Source organism: Silurus aristotelis (assembly GCF_946808225.1).
Source record: "Silurus aristotelis genome assembly, chromosome: 6".
Lineage (NCBI taxonomy): Eukaryota > Metazoa > Chordata > Actinopteri > Siluriformes > Siluridae > Silurus > Silurus aristotelis.
The window spans coordinates 25,963,838-25,989,505 of NC_139579.1; the positions used below are offsets into that span (position 1 = coordinate 25,963,838).

The 25,668-nt window shown below is 37.6% G+C and overlaps 1 protein-coding gene across 2 annotated transcripts in view; it reads right to left on the bottom strand.

Annotated features, from left to right (window-relative positions):
• kif6 (kinesin family member 6) overlaps positions 1–25,668 on the bottom strand; it is a 95,967-nt gene that overhangs the window by 25,607 nt on the left and 44,692 nt on the right. For both annotated transcript variants that reach the window (XM_083544615.1, XM_083544614.1), the window contains exons 13-15: positions 24,288–24,482; positions 7,277–7,379; positions 6,191–6,246 (exon numbers count right to left, since the gene is read on the bottom strand). In XM_083544615.1, the coding sequence (XP_083400741.1) occupies positions 6,191–6,246; positions 7,277–7,379; positions 24,288–24,482 (354 nt within the window). The remainder of the gene's footprint in view (positions 1–6,190; positions 6,247–7,276; positions 7,380–24,287; positions 24,483–25,668) is intronic.

Genomic DNA, 25,668 nt, shown 5'->3' on the forward strand with positions numbered 1-25,668 from the left:
AAGCACTTTGCCAAATGATCTTTTTGAAGATAATATGCTTAAAAATATTTAATTGTAGTACCTCTAATTCTTTCCTAAGCAAGTAATAATACTTATTTGAGAAAGTGATATATATTTAAGACATTAGACATCTGAATGAAAGGTTGTGAGTTCAAATCTCAACACCACCCAAAGGCAACAGTGATTTAATACAATAATGCCTGCACTATGACTCATCAATGTAGTAAACTAAATTAAAATCTTGTTTTGTTTTTTTTTTGGTTTTTTTATTAGACTCATTACAGATAGCTGTATTTTCTCCATAGCACATTTGATAATATGCCCTTGACGTAATCTTCATTCATTCAATTCTACCTGCATTTATTGCTGAATGAAGTCAACCCAGGCTTCCTTATCCCCAACCACAAATTTTAGCTTCAACTGGTGTGTCTGCAGTTGCCAATCCAGCTGTGAGATATAACATCTCTAGCAAGACATGGGCCTGCCCTAATAAAGCACTGTTATTGGCAATAATAAAGATCAGTTGAGGCAGGAATCATGTTGGCCCATGCTAGTTCTATGAACATGTTAAGAGTAAAAAGAGCAGAGGACAGTTAATGTTTGCCAGGATCAACATTATAAGTCATAATTGGCTAGTTATAAAAATCGTTATAAGCCATGAGGTACTTATTTATATCAAATAAACTGTATTTAATAATTTTCCACAAAAAAGCTGAATGTAGCTGCATAAGTGCATACAGTGTGTGCCTTTGATGTACAGAACCATTTCTTTCGAGGGGTTATGGAGTGGATAATATTTGTACATTAGAAATGCATATGCAACTTGGTGACCTTTCTTCCATTGCAAATGCTAATAAAGAAGAAAAATACTGAATATCTTACTTTTTCTGTTTTTTTTTTCAGTTTATTCTCTAGTGTTTTTTGAACTTTCTCACCTGTGTTAAAGACATGATGTCAGCTAGTCCTTTAAATGCAGGGCTGAAATGCAGTGGGAATTTTCTTATATATATATATATATATATATATATATATATATATATATATATATATATATATATATATATATATATATATATATATATATATATATATATATATATATATATATAAAGATCATTTTCAGGGCAAAGAGGAACTTTGCAATTAATTTAAATTCATCGGATCATTTTTCATAACATTTTGAAGTACATGCACATCATACAACCCGAGGAAGCAGACTTTAAATTTTTTAGCAATAAATTTATATTTGTGCCATTCGTAAAACTTTTGGCCATGGCTATAATTTCTAATATATATTTGGACTGTAAATTTGCTGAAACCTGGTAACTGTAGTTTAATGATAATTGCTCTTGTACCCAAACACAGTTTTGGATAAAGGTACATCTAAAACAGCTGAAACTGAGCTTCTGGATGAATGTATGCTGTCAACTCTCAACTGCTTATTACAGGGTTACTCTGAAAAATTCAATAAATGTGATAGCATCTCAACTCCATTTTATTTGAAACTATGTTGTCATTAAAGTTGTCTACCAAAATCTATGGCTACAAGCCACTGCTGCTTAGATTATTTCCAAAACCTGTGATACAAGATGTATCAGAATATGTAAATGTCTGATTTCCACTAAAAGGCTTTGACAGTTATTCTGAAATTCCTGTGGGCTCAAGCTTATATTTGATCAGCAGCATAACTCCATGGTTGGAGCAAAAGCGGCTTTTGAATTAACCATAGTAAAAAAAAAGGCTCAATAAGCACACTATGTATTGGTATGAAATGTTTTTTTCTTAAGATTCACCAAGCCTCATATGAATCTATACAATCATTTTTTTTTACATTTTATCTTAAACATTCAAATACTTCATATGAAGTATTAATTAATTCATATTTTTCGTGAATGGAGTAGATCATTTACCCATGTAAATAGAGCTTGGTAAATTATATACTCTAAATGTTAGAATAATATCCTCCACCCAATGGTCTGTCTTTTTTGCCCATGACATTTTGACCACAAATTTCAATGATCAAGTAAGTGTTATGATATATGCTCTATTTAGCATCGAAATGGTGTATGAACTGGTCATTAGAAACACAAATCACTCGTTTACTTTCAATACATATTTAAGACTTTTGCTGTTGCTGCACTTTCTTCACCAGACACGACTCCCATGTGCCCTCACTCTGCCATGAGTAGAACTATTTTCATTTCAGTAAACACAATAAAAAAATAAAAAAATAAATAAATAATAAAAAAAAATTTTATATATATATATATATATATATATATATATATATATATATATATATATACACACTTAAATCCTTCATGGATGCTTTCCACTATGTTTTTACGTCAATGGATATTCCATGAAAACTATTTCATGCTTAGCCAGACCATGTGATATGTCTCCTTAAGGCCAAGTAGAGAGGGTTAAAGGAATTCTTGGCAAGTATTATCCTTTAACATATTTTCTATAAGCTACATTCGGGTCCCTAATGCATTATACAGTCGCTCATCAAAACTACACGTGTGCATGATTCATTCTAATAATTGTGCACGTGAATACAGAGGCGCCACCTTACCCACAAATATGCTTTTGGATTCTTTGCACCGCAGTCACCCAATTTCATGAAATCGCAACAGAAACCACTGGTGACTAAACCGAGTGGGACAGAGACCAATATCATCTCTTTCATGTTTTCTTTGCCCGTAGAGACTGACTGAATCCCTCTCATTGAGATTGCTAAATAAGTAAAACAGTGCTTGTCACAAAGCAGACTGAAGGACTCACATGCAAGTGCGAATGGGTGTGGGTGTGATAGAATATTATATTTAACCCTCTATTTTTTCGCATGTTGTTGACAACTTTTCTGCCATAAACAAATTCCAATACAAAGCCACAAATCACAACCCATGTGTGCGTTTGGATTCTAGGTCTGCGACTTTGAACTGACATGCATCAACAGTAAACATGCTGCAATGGCTGGGCAAGAACCCACTGATTCTGCAAAGTACATCCGCAAACCATGGAGGTGTTTACAGCTGTCCCTCATGCTTCAGTAACATGACTGAGAATCAGCACATCTCTGAGCAAGTGTACCAAACAAAGGAAACTTCTAAATTCAGGGAATAAATATATGCAGATCCAGTGCCCCAAACATGCTGATGATATTTATGCTCATCTGGTTCCTGCTCTGTGAGCCATGGTTCCAGAAGCGTGGGCCATAGCTACAGACAGGACAGATAGGCTCTTGGGAATGGGTGGGAGGGTGGGCAAAGAGGATAGCAGATGCTGTATATGGAGCAAGAACAAGAGGACTCCCTAAACCCCTACCCATCTGGTAAGTCTATTGGGGACCTCAAGTGCATTTTGCTTTTCATCCAGCCAAAGACATACCTTGCAGGTTGAACGTTTAATCTGTTGTTTATTATATACACAGGATGGATATTAGCAGTTTATTGCATGGATATAGGCAGGCACATGCTGGTGTGACAATCATCAAATAGTATATAATTAGCAAATAATTAATTGCAAATGAATAAAGAAAATAGGAACAAGAACCTAATGCAGCTGCAGGTAGCAATTGGTGGGTCCAAGCACTAAAGAGTATAAATATCTCGCTAATGAGCCAGTTTTGATGTTATTCTACTACTGTCACTGAGCATCTATGAGTAGTAGTCTATGTGACACTGCATGATATATATCCATTTGGGTCTTTACAATAGATTGTGACTATTGGTGACAAAAGGGATGTAAAGTGACGATTAAATAAAATCCTGATGCACCACCACAGGCTAGGGCCAATAAACCTGATCCATTTTTCATAATCTCTTTTTCCATCACATGTGACTAAGGTACTACAAATTTTCTGCAAATAAATAACATGGCAGTTTCCTGCCAGTTCTCCTAGATTTTCACACTGTTTATTACCAGTCAGAAGAAAATGAAGGAATTCCAGCTGGTTGATGTAGACATGCTGATGCTGAGGCACAAATTCCTTCATGACTTCATAATTTTGTGTCTGCGGTGGCATTAATACAGACATTCAAGATTACAGGCAGAATAATAACACGGGGCTTTAGCTGTATCCTCACTGAAGAATAACACTGACGTTGAACGTAGATGCATGATGTCTTTTTCGGCACTGCTCTCTGGGCGCCGGTTGAATGCCACTCAAGCCACATGCGTGACTTTAGGGAAGTCGAGTCTGCTGTGAGGTGAGGTGCCTTATTTCATCCGAATGGGAGTCAAAGCCACAAACACCAGTTAAATAGTGTGGGAGATGCAGCACACTTAAACAATATGAACTGGGTGCTGGAGAAATACGATGAGTAATTATGTCGCTGGGAGAGACTTGCGGTTGAGACATTTTTTACCAGATGGAATAGAAGCGAGTCGTGGTTTTGTTATGTGGCTGCTTGATTGTGAAAACTGTACTTCACCAACAAGCTACTGATTGTTAGTGACTGATTGCTTGAAAAAACAGCTGGCAATACATGAGAAAATATGAAGTGAACTAGGAATTCAAGCAACAAAAAAAAAAAAAAAAGAAAAAAGAAAAGCTATCTCTCCACACAGGCCTGGAGAAATGTTATGGTCTGTGAGAGAAAAAAAGTGATGTACACAGTAACTCAAGCTACAGTGTTTTGGCTTTCGCTACTCTCTTGTCATCACTGTTTGCTGGGAAAAGCTATGTCGTGCTTTTAGGTGTTAAAAAAGCTCACATATCATCAAAAGACCAGGAAAAATTTTGCTAATGTTATTTTACGTCTCACTCAGTGCACTTTGGTACACTGTTGAAACTCTCCCCAGCTTAGGAATCTCGAAAAGTTTACTTATTATTTTTCATGTCACGTTAAATTTTCATCAAATTGGACAATGGGGATCTCTATGCTGACAGTACTGTATTAAACGGGACTTTATTCGAAGACAGAAAGAAACAAAGATTTCATCATGTTCATTTCAACGCCTGAGACTGCATACAGGCCTTTTGATACGCAATACCGTGCAAATGCTTTAGACATATAATTTTTTTCATACAATTTTTTTCTTAAATAAATATGTATATATTTTCAATATAAATATTTATTTGATGCTTACTGCTTCACTAAATTTGAAACATGTTTTAGGTACAAAAAGGTGCAACAACATTTGCATAGACACAAGCAAAAAAACCATTTTTTCAAAAACCAAAAACGTATTAAAGGTTGTCAGGAATCACCTGTGATTACCTGTTATTGTAAAATAACAAATGATCTATAACAAATATTGTCTGCGGAAGACCTGAAATAAAATGTTTATTTAACATCTTTGGAAGGAGTCTCCAGTGCCAACCCTTTATAACAATCATAATTTAAGTAATAAATACTTTAATTTGTTTTTACCAGGAGAGGGGATGTTGCACTATAACATGACAAGCTGTAAACTATTAACCCGTAAACATCAACTAGACTTAGTAGACATGGTCCACAATATTAAAGCTGTAGCAATAAATGGATAAAATGTATATGCCATGTACATTTTGTACAAGTGTACAAGTGTACAAGTGCTTTTGGTCCTGATGATTGATCAAAGCTCTCTAAGGAAAGCTAGAAGTCTGGCTCATGTGATGAATATAAGATTAAAGGTATATGTATTTAAGTAAAATGATTCACAACAGGATATAGAACACAGCAGAAACCTTGCATCAGTATGCTGACTTGTTGTTTCTGGCGTCTCCATACTGTGAGCACGTTGCCAGAAAGATTCCATGGGAGTAGTGGAAGCGCACCAAAGTGTGTATTCTGCAAACTCATAAAGCAGCAGCAGCAGCCCTGTAAAACAGCACCTTGATGGAAGAACTCGGATTAGAATACTGTTCCCAGGATCCCCTGTGTTCACGAACAGGTCTGGAATGTGCTGAGTGACACTGCTTTACCCAGGAGGGACAACAGAGTCCCAGCAAGAAGCCAATCGTATAAGGGAAGAGGGTCATTAGAAAAAAGTGTGGTTTTGAATCATGGTGTATTAGCAGCAGAGCAGAAACAGCATGAGGCCATCTTAGGGCTGTTCCTGATCAAGGTAATAGTGACAATAAAAGGAGCGTTTAAGTAGAGGTTTAGATTTTCACAGCTATGGAGTGTATGGTGTTTAGCATCAAGTAGATGACTACTATAGGTGGTTAAGAAGACATGTAGGTATATGGACCACTTACTGACACTGCTCCTGGCCTGGTTAACCTGCTCACCCAACGCCTTTGCTTCTGCAAACCTGTGAAGAATATGAAACATCATAAATCATAAACATTTTTATATTAACTTTATATATTCTATATATTTTTCCTGATTCTTTCGTACATTATAGTTAAAAACTAATCTTAATCTGTCTAAAAGCTACTAATCCAAATAAATAAAGGCCAATACAGGCTCAAAGTCACTACATCTTTTCAAACTGCTGCTAATGCAGTGTCATATGACAGATAAATACATTTGGAGAAGAGCAATACCTGTCCTATACTCGTCTGTATACAAACAGCAGGTTGTAATTCGGAATAGTTTGTATATATGGGTTTTTATAGATGTACTTAATTCCTTGATTTTTGTCCCACGTTGGCAAAGCTGTAATATTTTTGCAAGTAGAACAGGTGGTAACAAAATAAAGACTGCCATAATTGTAAAAAGGTGTGGAGTTAGAATAAATATATGTACATATATCACAAAATGTGGCTAGGTAATCAAGATGCACTGTAATGCACAATTTTGTCTTTGTGGACATGTGTAATTCACATGTAAATCAGCATTCTAATACAACAGTGCAGTTATGGATGCAATGTAAGATGAACTATTTGAACACCAGAGGTTTTTTTTGCACATGGAATTAAAATATAGAGAGCACACACTGATCAGTAGACATGTTCTTTCATGGTGAGACGATAAGCCATGGATTACATTAACCAACAAGAACTATACATTATAGGGTTACAGGGTTATACAACCTTGTTATAAAGAAGAGTACAAACATCACTAAAAGTTGTGCATATTGGGCATTTTAGCCAACTTTGGAGCATTTCCACAATGACACACATAATAACAAATAATAAAACCATGCAGTAAAATGTTACACTTTAAAGTCTTTGACAAGAGAAGCACTCAACAGATGGTAGAATGGAGTCACTTTCACTTTCATCACTGTAATCTCTGTAGCCATTTGGGCAAAAAGGAAAGCTGACATTATACTTTATGGTTACTTTTTAACCTGCACAAAAACAGAGCCCATTCATACTGTAAAAAAATATACTGACCTCTGCTTCAATATGAACTTGTTGTCTTCAATAGTTATATTATCCTCATGCTCACTCCTAAATATTTCAAATGCCTCCTGTCGTCCCATAGACAGCTCAGCTCCTAAAGAAGAGCACCAAAGAATGTTAGAAACCACTCTGGATAAAAATAACTGTCTACTTAATCAAGAATAAATCCAGTTGTTCAGTCAACCTCATCACATATCATTCATTACGTGACTGTATACCACATTAAGGAATTCTCAGTTCTGATTGGTCAGAAGATATTAAGTGAAAAATGAAACATGGCAGCGTGTACCATATAAGAAAATAAGGTTTGTTTAGTAACAACTCACACAGAGATTGCATTTCACAGAGATGCACAGAGGCTAGACTGATTTTTATTTTGCTAGGAGAAGCTTATTTAGCATTTTTTTTTTTTTTAAGTCTGAAATGTGTATGCTTTGTAACAATCAGGGGGTAAACCTGTAAATGTATGTATATGTAATTTAAAAACAGGAATTTGTATTTATGAATAAAATAAATCAGGACATGGTGTTTTTAGGGTGTTTTGTACCAGGTCTCACACCAGTTTTTGATCCTTTTTAATATTACACACCCACACCCACAATGCTTAATTAAAAATGCTTAAAATAATCATCCCAAAGTTTTGTGTCAGATATGGTAAACCAATATAACACTTATATAACATTTATATGATATGACAGAACAGAACAGAAAAAAAACCCTGAGGTCAAATACTGAGGTTGACCATACCCGAGACCAAAGACTAAAACATTGACTTCAGCGAAACTCCTTTACACCAAAAGCAGTGCAGATGTTAACAATCTACAGTCTATATTGTGCAATTTTTTCTCACTATTTCATTACATCACTGCCATCACCTAACCACTCATGTTACAGATATATAAACAATGAATAAACGGTTTAATAAGGGCTCAGGAGGGTTTTGCTGAATTCAGGAGATGCATTTGGTCAATAGGGGACAACAAATTGATCTGTTTTATGGTGATCTAACATTAAAACATTTTGGGTCAGGACATTTCTTTTACGGTCATGTTTGTTTTATGGATTTCCTCCTCTCCGGGAGAGCTAGGTGATATCAGAACCGCATAGACCTTTCAAGATGCTGCAGAGAATAAAGAGGTGGTGCAAAGTCAAAGCTTTTGCCTGCACCCCCCTGAAACTCTGGAAAAGCCAAAACAAGTGATGAACGAATCCAGGTGCAAAACAAAGACTCTGGCAGGTAAGTATTGTAAACTAGATAATATTTGACAGGCATCCAATTACAACTGAACTCCATTATAGTATACAGTAAAAAGTGAAAGACTAAAAAACATAGAAAGAATGCACTACAGCTAGTTAACTCTGAGGCTCACAAAGCCAGCTGAAGATTGGTCTTCTTAATGACAGACACCCCATGTTTTTTGAGCAGCTGCATGTTTCATGTCACAATTTAAATATTTAACCTCCAGCTTAACCCCTGTTCATGATAAATGCACAACAAATAAACCATTTATCACAATTAGTCACTTTAAATGCTGGAAGCTTGAGAGTTCTAGAGAAAAGGTTTAAGAGAAATCAGCTGCAAGCACAATAAAAAAAAAATAAAAAAAGAAAGAAAGAAAGCAAGAAACAAGCAATTTAAAAAATATTATTTGGTCGTGAGAAAATTTACATCCATCGCAAACATTAAACAGATTTTTCTGTATGAGTTGATGTTTGTAAACCCCTAGGCGCACTTTTCTTTCCATGGTGTTTAAACACAAAATCAACACTGTTTCCTCTTTCCCACACTGTTCGGTGCTCTGAGAAGAATCGTGGAATCTAAAGAAAGTGTTGATAAGTTTTCTGTAATAGCAGGTTTGAAAGTGTTACACAATAAAGCAGGAAGTCAGTTGCAGGTGCAGATACTTCAATAAAGTGCACACGTACAAAACACGAAACAAAGAAACAAAATGTCAACTATAAAGAAAACAATATAGCTGCAAGCAGCAATTCAAGCACCTGAGGCATTGCAGTTCATAAAAATGAACAGTAAAAACTCTTGATGTCACCCAAATGAGGATGGGTTCTCCTTTTGAGTCTGGTTCCTCCCAAGGTTTCCTCCTCATTACATCTAAGGGAGTTTTTCCTTGCCACAGTCGCCATGGCTTGCTCATCAGGGATAAATGCACACCATTCACCTTCACTGTTGATTTCTGTAAAGCTGCTTTGAGACAATGTCTGTTGTGAAAAGCGCTATACAAATAAACTTGACTTGACATAAGAAAAAAACATTAAGAACATGCTCACCGAGTTTCATTCCGATCAGCCTCCATTAACCTTGTGTAATGGGTGCTCGAACTTTATTGGCCGATGGCAGCCATGTTTCTTGAGATACGCGAATGTCCTCATAGTGCGTTGTGGCACATTGGACATAGACACTGCAGGCCATTTGATGGTACTAACGGATGCGTAGTTATATGCACAGAGTGGGCTCATACGTTTACGGAGTTTGGTGAAGATATCTCATTCCGTTCATGAGTTACAGCCATTTTAGTGAAAGTGACCCCGCCTATTTTAAACTTTTTTGCAACCCTTTGCAACACTGACTCAACAGTTAACCTTTTTTTATAATAATTGATATTCAGTGGGAAATGTCTGCACTGGTTTGGTTTCGTTTGGGTAAAAAACCTAGGACTAGTGCGCAAAAGTAGGTTTTGGACATAACACAATTTAGCAGAAAAATCAGACTTCGTAGAGCGAATCTGTTAATAGAAATTTTGAGTCAAAAACTTTTGAGTCAATAAGATACGGTGTTTGAGTTACGGCCAAAAATGTTTGAATTATTAACTGGGTTGACACTTTGTCAACCTCTACTCAAAATCAGCACTTCCATCTGGCCAAGTTTTAAGTCTCTAGGCCTTACGATTTAGTCTGTACAATCAGTTTTGGAGCAGATAATATTAATAATAATAATAATAATAATAACCCCTAAAATTAATTTTTTTTTTTGCACTGTGTGCACTCTGTTTTAAGTGTTTAAACCCCCAATTACCCTTAGCAAAAAGATGTGAAATAGGATTCGACAAATGACATCCAATCAAGACAAATGAAAGACATGACATGGTGATGTGCAGTGGCTGATCAGAGACGTAGTCCTGTGCTTCTTGTCATAATCCAGACAGGAAGTATTTCCAAGACTAATCCCAACTCTATATTAGGTATTCATTTTATTTCTATATTTTTGTTCTTTTTTTTCCTTCATTTTCTTTTTCATATTTCCCATGTGTATTATTTTTGTCTCCAGTGCAACAGAGGTAACGCTATTGTAGCTTTTCTAACATAAGAAAGTCTTCAGATTTTATGACATTGTGTTTGTTTTTTTTGTTTTTTTCATGCGACAGAACCATAAAGAATTAAAAAAGGATTAATAACTATTATAGCAGGTAATTAATAACCTGTTTCATGAACATTTCTACAACATTACTACAACATTCATACAACTATGACCTGAACAAGAATGAAAGTATAGATTGGATTATTAATTAATTAATTAATTAATTAATAGTCTCTAGGCCTAATTAATTAATTAATTAATTAATAAAAATTGTTGATACTACCAGATGTTACCTTTATCAAAAACACACAAACCAACAGATAAGTATAAAATAAATAAATAAATAAATACAAATAAATAAGTTTTATATAAAATCAGGGGGGAAAAAAACGAAGGCTCTTCTTAGAATCACACCACATTAAGCTGGGGTCCTGAAGATATGCCATGCATTAAAAACAGCTGAAGAGTGCATAGAAGAATCATTTTACAAACTCCAATGAGTCAATGTCTAACTCAGTGTGGAAAACTCAGTCCATTATTTAGGCATCCAGTGAAGTCTGATGAAAAGTGCAGAAGAAACCAATAACCCAAAGCCTCAAAAAGCTTAATAGCATATAATGCTTTCAATAATTACACTGCCATTAATATGACAGTAAGCATTCATCAATCCTTCACTGTGTTCAGTAATAAATCTACAGACTTTCAGCAGTTCACAATCTGAGATCATTAACATGAGACATCTTTGCCTCTTTGTCTCTTTTTTTTTGGAATTGCGTGACCTGGCTGTATTTAAAACCAATGTTTAAAATGCCGACATACACCAGAAGGTCAACGTTTTTAACACAATTAGCCGCAGTACCCGAATGTACGTCATATGGGATGGTAATACACTCTTTTATCCATGTGATTAATGGACAAGGCAAGACTAATGCAAACCTTACATCTCGTATTCACAGAGTAAACTATGGAGAATGAAGGTCTCAAACAGCACATGGCACTACACTTGATATTGTTTTAAACAGTCATTATGCACTCTGTTTTCTGTTTAAACAAGCTACAAGTTAATGGCAGTTAGGATTTACAGATGTTTGTTCATTATCACAAGTACCAAAACTGGTCAAGAAGTGTATGGTAAGATAAAGCATTCCTGGAATAAACAATAAACCATGCCAAGGTGGCTGTGAGATGAAAATAATAAATTATGGGGTGGTGTAATGATTCAATTCAAATAACAAAGCAACCAAAGGTGTTTTCATTCTTTTACTAAACATTACTAACAAGTCTTTTAATCATTTAAAAACTTATTTTATTAATTTATAGCTGTATCCATAACAAACTATTTTACATTTTAAAAGCTGCCTCTTATGATCAAGAAACTACAAACCCTTTTACCCTAAAGACTTTCCTGTGTCAGAAAACAGACTTTTTTCATATTGTGTCACAGTTCTGACACTGGAGATTCCTCACAGAAATGATAAATAAAGGCATCTTCAAAAAGAATTTACAATATCAAGAATATATTTTTTAGCAATACAAGTTCCTTTGTAAATTATATCTAGATCTTGTGACCAATCAGATTTTTGAATTCTACAGTGCTATGTTATATTATAATATAAATATTGACTTTAATCTGATTTGTCTGAATACTCAATTCTGACTGCCTGTAGAGTTTACATTCAAACCAATTTTAATAACGTAGTGCCTTGAAAACAACTGTGACCATAGTAACATTCAGTTTTAATTGCATACAGTCTCAATATTTTTATCTGTCCATCTCTCCTTTTCTATCTCTCTCTCTAACAGTGGTGGACAAGTACACAAAGCATGTACTTGAGTAGAAGTAGAGATACAATAGATGAAATATTACTTCAGTAAAAGTAAAAGTGCTCCTTTTAAACTTTGACTTGAGTAAAAGTACAAAAGTATTTGCCTTCAATTGTACTTGAGTATCCAATACTATGATTTATTATGGCGATAATGTTCCTATTATCATTTTTATCACAAGACTCTTTACTTAATCAACACAGTAATCGAAAAAGACTGTAATGTTACTCTTAGAACAACAATCTATTAAACGAATGATATTAAAAAGTTAAACACTGATTGATTGTTTCTTCCATCATTTATTCCTCTAAAAATGCTTTGCTTTATTTTGAACTGATGCTGAACTGTATGATCGTGCTTAGTAGATACCACCAATTGGCAAAGGCGGTTCTAGCTTGAATGATGCCCTGGGTGAACACGCCATGACCCATGTCTTCTCTATTGACTAGTTTCAGCTTTGAAAAGCTCCTCTCTGCTTCAGCTACCATCACTGGATGAGTAATTCTCTGGATGAGACATATTCTCAGAGCAGTCCACAAATTGGATGCATTTCTGAAAGCTCACTTTCATGTAGAAATAATACCCTACATGCATTTATTGCACAATTAAATACATATGTCATTGTGCACAATTTATCTAACTCTCAGAGCCAATAAGCATACAACTCCTTGGCTAATTGTTGCCATAAGATACATACAACATTTATATCCTTATAATATATGTATTTTAAATTAGCCTTTTAATAGAGATTCCCCTTAATAAACTCAGTTCAGGACCTATTCAGTAAATTCACAGAAAACCTAGAAAACAAAAAAGTGCTAGTTTAACTTCATTCCGACTAGACTAGTTGGGCTGTAATTGTTTTGTTGCTACACACATTATGATAAACTACATACTATAAATTATAATTTTATGCAAGCTAAAATAAATATTGGTGCTATATGCATAAAAGCATAAGGCAACACAGCATAACCTAAGTGATATACAGTTTTTAGCCAATTTTATTTTTGGTTTTTTCTTATACTATCCTAATAGTGAGATGAGTGATAGAGCTGTATACACACCTTGGTTTTTTACACATTTCTTTAGTCAGTAAGATCACTCACTACAGCATATAGTGACTATCCACCTCAGTTCAACGGGGTGTTTCCCACTCTGGTTGGTCCCAAGCAGGCTCTGGTCATAGAACAAGAAATAAACACTCTCTTGAGAAAGGGGGGCTGTGTTCCATTTTAGATCTGGGTCAGCTGGACCACTCATGAAGCTCAGGGTTAAGATGCTCACGATGAAACAAGTCATGTCTCAAATCAGGTCCGAAGACTGGTTCGTCAAGATAGATCTGAGGGATGCGTACTTTCATATACCCATTCTTCCTCTACACAGGAAGTTCCTGAGGTTTGCTTTTAGAGGCAAAGCTTATCAATATCTTGTTTTTCTGTTCAGCCTTGCACTCTCACCTCGAACTATTACAAAGTGTGTGGATGTTGCTCTGGCTTCTCTGAGGCTCCAGGGCCTCCGCATACTGAATTATATTGACAATTGTTTGATACTAGCTCAATCGGAGCAATTGGCAAGTCGGCATCGGGAAGTCGTTCACGCTCACATGAAATAGTTGGATCTAAGACTAAATGCAAAGAAAAGTATTCTTTCTCAGGACGGAGGACCACCTATCTAAGCATAGTGTGTAATTTGACCACAATGGAGGCGCATTTGTCTCGGGTCGAGTCAATCCTCACGACCATCAGGAGAGTGAGAGAAGGCCAGTCACGCACTGTGAAGCAGTTTCAAAGACTGCTGGGTCCAACGTGATACCGCTTGGCTTCCTGCACATGAAACCCCTGCAGTGGTGGCTCAGGACCAAAGGGTTTTCCTGGAGGGGCATCCCACTCCACATAAACAAAGTCACATGGCGAGCCTTATGGGCCTTAGACATGTGGAAGAAACCTTTGTTTCTGTCACAGGGCCCCGTGTTGGGAGCTCCTTGTCGTCGGGGGCCGGTCTCTTACATCAACCATTAGGGGGTCTGCGCTCTCGCCTCCTTTACAAGCTGGCACGACAGATCCTCCTGTGGGCCCAAGAGAAGCTGCTCTCATTGCATATGCCCTTGGCAACGGCCAAAGCCCGGGGAATAGAGGCTACACCCAGAAGTGGTGGACAAATATGGAGGAAGTTTTACAGAGCACAAGTAGACCTGTTTGTGACTAAAGAGACCTCACACTGTCCCCTCTGGTTTTCCCTTACTCACCCAGTTTCTCTTAGACTGGATGCGATGGTGTACCTGTATGCCTCCCCCCATTGTGCTGCTCCTGGAAGTTCTGGAAAGAGTTCACCAGATAGAGTATGTCTTCTTCTAGTAGCCCCTTGGTCAGCCATGGTTTGCAGGGCCTGGTAGCCATTCTCAAACACCCACCCTGGTAGATTCCTCTCAGGCATGATCTTCTCCCTCAGACAGGGAGCACTCTATTTCACCCCTGCCCGGAGTTGTGGAGGCTGTGTCTGTGGCCCCTGAGGGGGCACAGCTTTAAGCATCTGATGTCTCAGCCAAGGTTGTAGAGGCCGTTTTCTAGTCCAGAGCTCCCTCCACAAGAAGGTCGTATATAACGCGTAATGGCGCCTGTTCACTATATGGTGTCCAAACCATCAGTTAGATCCAGTTAACTGCCCGTTTGTTCAAGAACAGTTCTTCAAAGGGTTGTATCCCTCTACCCAACAGGTTTACATGTCTGCTTTTGCGGAATCCGTTAGTGAGACATTTCCTCCTTGGTACGACCTAGAGTGCCTTTGTGGGATCTGCCTTCGGGGTTTCTCGCAGTCAAGACTGCTTTTCTTCTGGCCATCTCCACTCTGAAGAGAGTTGGGGACCTTCAGGCCCCTTTCCGTGGCCCCCTCTCTTTTAGAGTTTACCCCAGGTATGGCCAGTGCCTTTTTTTACTCCAGGCTGGGGAATGTTCAAAAGGTGGCCTCTGTTGCCCCACGGCCAGTTGTGCTCCAGGCATTCTATCCTCCTCCCTTTCGGGACCAGGAGAAGCCTAATCACTGGACACAGGTCACAGTTGGACCAGCTGTTGGACCTTTGCCTGCTACGGTCCATATAAGAGGGGTCTTCCTGAGGAGAAGCAGAACCTCAAAAGGTGAATTGTGGTTGCTATCTCTTCTTCTTATGTCATCTGGTCTCCCCACTTGTTTTGGGGTCAGAGCTTACTTGACCTGAAGTGTGTCTAAGGCTTTTTCCTCTGTGGTTTCTCCCCAGGACATTTGCAACGCTGTAGACTGGTCCACCACTCTAACCTTCGTCAGGTCTTACAGCCTTAACCTTAGTGCCACTCCTGGCCCCTCAGTCCTTCAACCTAGCTGTGCCCATCCACACTAGGCAGGGATTTGTCAGTCTGGAAGTGTACTCTAATTCCCAAAGCGTTGTTGACGCAGCTCGAGTTCCAGAAGGGGAACGTCTCTAAGTTATGGATAAAACCCTGGTTTAATCCATAACTTAGACTCTACATCAACAAAACTCTGCGTCTCGGTGCCACACTTCCTGCATCTCTGCAAGCGCTTCCTTCCCTATCCAAGGCTAGCGCAGTCTCCACCGCATATGCTTTTGTAGCTTCCTGGTCGCTACGTCACCCCACATTCCCAAAGCATTGTTAATGTTGCATCTCGTTCCCTTGAGGAACCAGGGTAACATAAGTAACCTAGATACGTTCTTTGCCTTCACATTAAATAGAATCGTATACAATTCAATGTGTGTCCTTAAGCAAAGCCCTTAACCCTCAACTGCTCGGTTGCTTGAAATGCAGTATTTCTGTGACACCGCAGTCTGTGACTTGACAAATGATTATCTTTCTTATAATTTATATATACTATATATACAGTACAGACCAAAAGTTTGGACACACCTTCTCATTCAAAGAGTTTTCTTTATTTTCATGACTATGAAAATTGTAGAGTCACACTGAAGGCATCAAGGGCTATTTGACCAAGAAGGAGAGTGATGGGGTGCTGCGCCAGATGACCTAGCCTCCACAGTCACCAGGCCTGAACCCAATCAAGATGGTTTAGGGGTGAGCTGGACCGCAGAGTGAAGGCAAAAGGGCCAACAAGTGCCAAGCATCTCCTTCAAGACTGTTGGAAGACCATTTCAGGTGACTACCTCTTGAAGCTCATCAAGAGAATGCCAAAAAGTGTGCAAAGTAGTAATCAAAGCAAAACTTTGAAGAACCTAGAATATGACATTTTTCAGTTGTTTCACACTTTTTTGTTATGTATATAATTCCATGTATAATTCCACATGTGTTAATTCATAGTTTTGATGCCTTCAGTGTGAATCTACAATTTTCAATTATAAAGAAAACTCTTTGAATGAGAAGGTGTGTCCAAACTTTGGTCTGTACTGTATATATATATATATATATATATAGATATAGATATAGATATAGATAGATAGATAGATAGATAGATAGATAGATAGATAGATAGATAGATAGATAGATAGATAGATAGATAGATAGATAGATAGATAGATAGATAGATAGATATGATACATATGCTAATTACCATTTACGTAAATCAGGTGCCCAAACAAATTTGACATGGTGCTCAAAAGTGCAATGGTCCATATGAAACGTAGTCAATGTCCATAATACTTACATGAACTAACCTATTGCAACAAGCACATTAATATAAACCAGTGAATTGAGTTACAGCCAGAACTACTGTCAGACATATTATAGATGTTTATTCACCTTCTGTCCAATCAGACTTGAGAATTAAACACCACTGTGGTATAAACTGTTTTATTACTTCCAACAGACACAAGAGCCTATAGGTATATTTTACAACAAACATGTTAGTAGATTGGAAGTATGAATCAGGTTCTTGTAAACAAAGATAATTATTCGCAGTTAAGCAATCACTCAATCCCAGTAGACAGCATGCTGAAACACTCCACATTGCCTGCTTCGTGGTATGCTTTGTCTTATTAAGAAAACATTTAACCTCCAGTGGATGCCAAACAGAAACATGTCAAACTGGCCCAAATGTTGGACATCTAGCACTGTTTACTCATTCATGCTGCTTTTGCCTTCGGCATGGAAATCCAATTGCAATGTGAATTCCTTCACAGACTGTGCCTACCCCCCCCCCCCCACCCCCCCCACCCCCACACACACACACACACGAACAACTAAACCCCTACCTCTATCACACAATTTCAATTACACAATGTGAAATGGGAGCAGAAACATGCCCTTGTGTGCTCAACTGTCAGGCTTTTTTACAAGATTACAAAAAAACAACATATTTTAGGAAAATCCTGATTGAAACCAGCAGAACATCTCCTAAAGATGATATTACGATAATGAACCATAACAAAATTCCACAAGTGTCCCGCTCAGAAAGCAACCTCCAAAAAAAAAAAAAAAAACAGAGCATTCCTAAAATATTTCTCTACAAGCAACATGACATCATACCGTAAATGCTCTCTAGGGGGTAGGGGGGGGGTTATGGCCGTATTTTTGCCTCGATTGTCAGGTTAGAATTTCTCTGCACTTGATCGGCGTAAACTGAGATGACAATCAGAGAGCCCTGTTTAATAGGAAACACATCCGGAGCGAGAGGAGTCCAGAGAAGTGCTGAAGACAAAAGGAATGAGTTATAGATTTGACAGCTGACAGGGTGGCATGACCTACATCCTATACATCCCGCAGCACCCATTACTCTTATGAAGCTGTTTTACATGCCACAAATCTCTCACTTTAGGAGATATAACTTAGCAACAACCATATTCGCAGTCTAGACAGTCGGGTCTGCTATACATATTAGCCTTACACTACACAGTTGGAGCTCTGTTCACCATAATGGAAGGTCATCATTGCTGTAACATGTACTGGATCACATCAGGGTGACAGGGTGCACCATGGGCCTGTGTGTCAGAGGACCAACCTGCATTTCTCTTCGAGCATGCACAAAAGCACACCATTTAAAATAAATAAAGATGTTATTTCCAAAACCGTGAGACAACCAAAGATGAGAACCATGAACAGAGTCAGGTGGGTACCTGAATGTAACATGTCAAGAGAGCATATAGAGTTACTGAGGCCCACAGTATTTTGACACTCCTCAGGTTTAGTGCTCATGCACAGTAAGGATTATTTTTACTGTGTATTTACAAAAAGAAGAAGGCAGTAAAAAAAAAAATGTGCACCTGTTATAGAATACAGACATACTTCTTTATGTAAAAACACAATACTGACATATGCACAAAAATCCATCAAGTCATACACTGAGGAAGGAAAAAAAATCTCGCCTTCAGTCGACTTTTCGCAGAGACAGAATGGCTTGTACATAAAGGTCAACCTCATTATGTTCTCTTACTGTTCATTTAGGAAGAGCAGAGGCCTGCAATTATCCTCTCAAAACCAATACTGCCCTCAGGGCTTACAGGAAGCATCTCCAGACCTCAAAATTGCTCACTTTTATAGTCGGTTGATAATTATTTTTTTAACCTTCTAAGGCTGCATTTACTAATGGCTACAGAATCAAGGATAAAATAAGTTGGTCAGTATGTCAGGACTGGCCCAAAATACAAAATCTTTGTTTGCATCTGTGTCAGTTTTTTTGTAAATTTCAACTTATTTTTAACATGTTTATATTTCTTGTTCATTGCTGTAAGTCGCTCAGATTAAAGCTTTCTTAACATTTTAATAGTTTTCACTATTAATAAAGAAAATCTGCATTGCATCCATCTTCGCCTACCATTACGTGCAACAGTAAACCAGTCAGATGTGGCATGATTTATAGCACAATTTTGCCTATAGCACATGGTCATATTTATTCGTTTGCTTTTCTTTTTCACCTACTTGTATCTATGCCAGGTTTTTTATTTATTTCACTTGTCTTTCATTTTCACCATTGTCAGGGACACAGTGGATCCAGAGTTTATTCAGGGAACATTGGCACACAGTGGGAACATATCCTGAATAGAATACCAATTCATCCCCAATCGTTCAGATATTTTATGTATTTTCAGTGTAGCTAGTCTACCTACCTTGTGGCATGTTAGGTGGAATATAAGACAAGAAACCAGAGCATACCCTGCTTTGTATAGTTGCATTGCATTCTGGAACTTTAATTGTAAGGTTTACTGTCTACACTAATTCTATGCGCTATATTTGAACAATGTCACTTGAAGTGTGTGAGAAGAAAAAACTATTTTTCTTTTGACTGTTATCCTTAATGCACACAAATGTGTTTTAGTCCGTGCTTTTCAATTCATGTTTACTTTTCCTTTCTTTAAATCCTTTACTAGCCATCAATAATACATGCACCATGTGCATGATTGTTTTGATAAATACCAACATTACAATAAGTGCCAAATCATATTAGTCAAGACCATTAAAACACTTTCATAACCCCCTCAGGTAAAATTGCAGTAGTAGTTGAACAGAGCATGTCTCCTCACTGATAAACCCATGTCATGACTTTATATGACCATAAACAAGCTTTATGGCATGAGCAGAGGAAGTAGAAAGCATGTGGCCAACAGTATATAGGACTGTGGTTAAGGGTGGAGGATGAAGGCCTACTCACTACATCAGTAAAGCTTAAACCTGGAACAGCAATTGGTTATCCACAACCCTCATGTAGCCATATGGCTGTTTGTGTTTGGGTTGTGCAAGTTCTTTGTGGCCATAAACCCAAAAGTGCTGCTGCTGTTTTTTGTGTGACACACATAAAATATGAAGAAAAAAAAGAAAAAGAAGAAACTGAAATGCCCTAAATGTATTTGAAAAGCCCTGTGTCTACATTTTTCACGTTGCTGCATGAACTTGTCATTAACACGAGGAGGTTTTCTCTAAACTCAAAACAGTTACATTTCTCTCTCAAAACCGAGAGATTAAACTCGAATGAAATCTTTTGGGAGCAATCAAAAGCAACGCACATTCCTTCGCCAGCTGTTCCTTTTCGTGATGTAGGCCTTTGATTAGATTAGATTACTTCTGGATAACATCAGGTCCATCCGTTCTGTTTTACATTGCATGCAAGAAGGACCAAATCAACACAGGAGTCCTGCAATTCAAAGCAGAACCCGTGTTTTCCTACAAGACAAACTGTGTATGGCAAGAACCTCTATGATCACATTCAAGTATTTAAAAGAATCTTTACCTATACTTGGATGTAGAATTTTAGTTGAAAAGGTTTGCTTTTGACACCCGGCTTGGTATCAATTACGGCATAAACATGTAGTCCATTATCATACACAATAAAAGAATATCTGTATGGAGCATATTAGGTTGAGTGTATTTTCCAAAATGAGAGCTTAGCAGAAGCAGCTGGCAGAAAGCCAAGCATCCAATGACTCACTGCTCCTCACCAGATCCTGCAGTATGGCAGCAATTATGCCAGGTCACAAATAAGATGAACATGGGACCAGGCCAAGCACTCCTTAGTATCACTGGATCTGTGTGAGATGTTTGGGAGGAGTCTTTGCTCTCTGTCTAGATGTGGCTAATGAGCCTGAGTTTCCATCACTAAGGCTCTTATCCAAAACTGGACAGATGAATATGATTCATATTGTATATAGTGGTGTGGTTAAATCCCCTTGTAAACAGGGTTTACCAATGCAGATGAAGATGCTTCAAAATTAAATTCCAGAGCTTTCAAGGATTTTTCCAGCACTAATATTATGTTTTTGAAGCAGTACACAAAATATGTCATTCACCAAACAACGGCACCCATACTTGCAGTTTTCAGACACCAAGAATGAATTTATTCTTGAGCTAGAAATGTATCTATATTTTCAATAGCATCATACTATTATATACATTCAGATTTATCCAGGTTAAGGTTATGGTGGTACCGAGTGCAATCCCAGGAACCCTAGGTTTAGGTTTGGAATGTAAATTCACGTCTACAGGCAAGTTGGAAGTCGACATTTTACTTACCAGCTTGTTTTTGGGATGTGGAGAAGCCAGAGAATTCACAGAAAACACACACTGACACAATTAGAACTTCTGAACAGGCACTAAACTCAGAGACAGCTGTATTTCTAATCTGTGTACTTATAAACCAGTATCAGAATTTATTGATGAAGACTTTATAAGTCAATCAGGATAAAGGCATCTGAAACATACTGTAAATGAAAATGGATTTTTATAAGAGATGGGTTATAATCAGTCGTTGTTACAGCTGCTGTGAAAGTGTAACAAGGAGAATACTGAATACTTTTAGTGTGCAAGAATGAAAAAAAAAGAACAAGGTCATGAGCAGCGCCGGACTCGTCTGTATGAATGAGATATATTTTTCCTTAAGCCATGCTCACTTCTGCAATTCATCCATCTGTAAACCACAAGGTGAGGTCTACATGACCAGGATCGCCAACACTACACGACAGCATCATTATATCGTAATCAGAAGCAGAATTTTAACCATCTGGTGAAGCATTTTCTGGCACCGGGACGTACCATGTAAATATCCATCACTGGCATTAGAAGAGAAATATCTCTGAAAATGTCATTTAAGGAGAGAATATCTGCCTCTAAGAACTTTTGCCAGGAAAAGTGACCCTGTAGGTTTGTAAATGTTTCAGCTTTCTAAAGACTTTACGATAATACAAATTCCTCCGTGTTTTTTTTTTACCTGACACATCTAAAGTGTTAAACAATCCCCAGAGTCTTAGTTTATTGAACAACATTTAAACGTATTTCATTCATGTTAAACAAGACTATGCTCTCAAATCTCAACCGTTTGCTCTTCCTCTGTCGGCACAGGCTTGTTTATAGATGGCCACGCTGGCCTTGCTGCAATTTATGACCGCACAAGCTGGCGGAAACTAGAAAGAAATATGGCTGATATGTTTCGGGGGAAACCTGGTCAGTACATTCAATAATAAACCACTGTTGTCAAAAACGTTTAGACTGCAACCAGTTGCTAATTTATGAGGTGTCATATGGCTGTGTGTACAGAAGCAGAGGACGTTGTGTAAAGAAGAAGAAGAAGAAAAAAATTTAAATAATTGAACTGCTGTACTGTGAAGATAACCTCAGTTTTAGCTGTGATGCATTGTGCAGCAGTTGGAATGCAGTTTGGACGAGCTAGCTTGGGTTATATGATATGATGTGATATCATTTGAATTCCAGACCATTAATTTTCTCAGCGCATGTAAAAGTGAGAACTGAGCAAACCCACACACACACACACACTTTTACGTACAGCTCTCAGCGTTGTCTGTTAGCCTTCATGCATCCTAGCATGATGAGTAACTGATTCTCTCCTAACTAGAACTGGACACCATCCAAACATGTGTTTGCTCGTTAATTATCTCCTCTTTCTGTGCCCTGCTTGCAATTACTGGCACTATTACTGAACTGGGCATCATTAACCAAAAATGTCCAGGAATGACTGGGTGATCCAGGGCCTGTGGTGGAGCACACAGGGGCAAGGGTTCGGTTCTAGAGTTGCTAGCTTTTCACTGAATCCCCAAAGCCCTGATCACAGTAATTATCAGAGCTGAGGTTTAGCATTATTTTAAAGGCTCTACAAAACCACACTGAATGAAGGAGCGCCAAACACATGGCAGTTGATGAAGAGGATCTATGCCTCTGGCTCCTTTTCCTGCAGTTCTAAAAAGCAGGAAAATCTTTTTGACATTCCAATTTTATTCCCCACCCAGCTAAGGGAAAATGTCGACAGGTTCTTTAAAAGGTTTGCAAGACCAGGCGATGTGATTCAGACACCACCTCAAAGTTGATACTCTTTCTTTCTTTTATCAGTTTACATTTGCTGCATTGTATCCACTACAAACCCTTATTCCCTCACCAGCCTCTATTCATTTTCTCTTTACACTAACAAGTAAACAAAATACGTGTTATTAAGTAACTGCAAAGACTTTTATCTGTCAGAAAATTTACTTTTGACTGTATGTTAAGTCACAGTAGTCCATCGATTCCAATTACCAGTAATTACTGCAGTTTTTAAACATGGATGCCACAAACTCCACTTCCAACAATCACTCCACTTTTACACAGTTTCAATGAATACAATATGTATTAAAATGTATAGTTTAAGTTACATATTTGTAACTTTTAATATACATAATGTATATTAAGTTTGTTAACAAATCCATGTTATATAATTGTATAAACTTTATATACACTTCTTAACAAATAACCGTAACTCCAACTATAACTTACTGACAACAAAAAGGTTTGGGAAAAGCAAGCTTCAGGTTTCTGGGTAATTTCCTTAGCGCTCTTATTTCTCAGAGCAGTTACTGTAACACAATGGCTAAAACCCTTAAATCCTTGGTTCAGTGTTCCGTCTTTGTGGTACTGTCCATCATACACAAAAATAAAACATTTGAAGACAAAGGCTCTTTTCTGACAAAGACAGCCTGCATGTATTCACTGAAAATAATCAAATGCAAACGAACACCAAAAGAATGGCATAACATTCCCAATCCTGAGACGGCATACCGAGACTTTGCTTTAAAATATTTCCGGACCGTTTGCTTCCCTTCTTTAAAACTATTGTGCTCGAAAGTGAAATCCACCAAGCTGTGAACATTCTGTTAAAGTTTTCATTATGATCATGGCACTTTTTTTGTTGTTTATGAGTGCGAATGGGTGGCAATTGTAAGAAGATGTAGAGCATGACTGTGACTCAGAGAAAATGGACTGTTCAAGCGTGAACAACTGAACAATACATAGCAGATCAGTCAGTTCAAGCAATGGACCTTTCTCATATAACTCACCCCAAACGTGTCATCAGGCTTTCAGATTAAACACAATGACATTTGGGGGCTTAGGGGTAACTAAATGTAGTGATAGTGATGTAACGCAGGGAAAATCTGAGTTGCGTGTGATCACTCACCACTATGCTTGAGCTTTATATTTTTGGAATGTGCAGGGTCCTCCGAAGCTTCACACTTTATTCTTCTCTCAGCATGCGTTCCAGAGGATGACAATGATGACTGGAGTGAGCTTTGGGAGCCGCTGATTTTTGCTAATTGTCCATTGGCTTCTTGAAACTTCTGCTTCTCTTTCTTCAGCATGCTCACAAGGATACCTAAAAGTTTAGGTTAAGAATCATACTCATAGAAATGTTAACAGGAAGCATATTTTGTACAGGAATTATACCCGTTATAGGCCAGTTTAGTTATATCCACAAAGATACAATGTCTTCATCTTTACATCCCTTATGTTGTCTCAGGTGCTCAGCTGGAACGAAAACCAGCAGTTGACTTTGTCAATCTCGCATGGTTATTTTTGTGAAACAGAAACAGCAGAAAATGATCCAAGTGGCAAGTGTTTTTTTTATTTTTATACCATAGAAGGAGATATTATAGCAACCACTTGTTTTATGGCTTCCGCATTCTTTTCTTATTTTATCATGTGGGACACAACAGCATCTAGTTTAAGCTCCCTCAAAATAATGCTAGTCAGCAAAAACAGGCTCGTAATTCCTGGTGTCTGTAAGACAGCTTGCTTCTCGACTTTATGATAAATGATTCAGTATTTTTAGGGCAGAAATCATTTTCATATGTCTTCTGTGGAAACTTTGCCCTGGGACAGTGAGGTCATCTAACTGCTTCTGTATGTACGTCTGTTGTTAAACATGTTGCAACAAGTTGATTTGCAATTTATCTGTATATAAAACCATGAAAGTGTATATTTAGATTATTTTTTTTACCTTCTGGACAAATAAACATTTTCTTCTATAAAATAATGTTGGCGATTTTGTGGAGGCAATGATTTATTCTACATCCACTTGACCAAATCCACCTGCATAATGGCCATTCCTGACATGTCCAGCTATAGAGTTGGTAGATAAACAGCTCTGGTACAGTAAAGTATATCCCCAGCAGCATCTACATCAAAAGACAAGCAAGTCTCCGAGCCCTGCCAATATGTTCAAATTACTATGACTGCATATGCTACCTAAAAAAATGCAAAAAAAAAAAGGTAGAAATAGCTACGGAAGACAGGTGTTAAAGGTTTTATTTCCCCAAAAGGTACACTATATGGAGAAAAGCATCAGGACACCAGGTACGCTGGTCTTGTCTCTACTTTTATCTTGCTTGCTTAACTTGTTCCAGAAAGTGTGCATGATAATATCATACAATCACAAAGACTCGGCAGACTGTGGTTTTTTGATGGTTTTATCATTCGACTCAATGTGGCTGAAAACCGATGCAGATGTTTTCGAATACTGGCGTGTCATTTTGACAAGGCCATACTATGGCAGCAAAAGA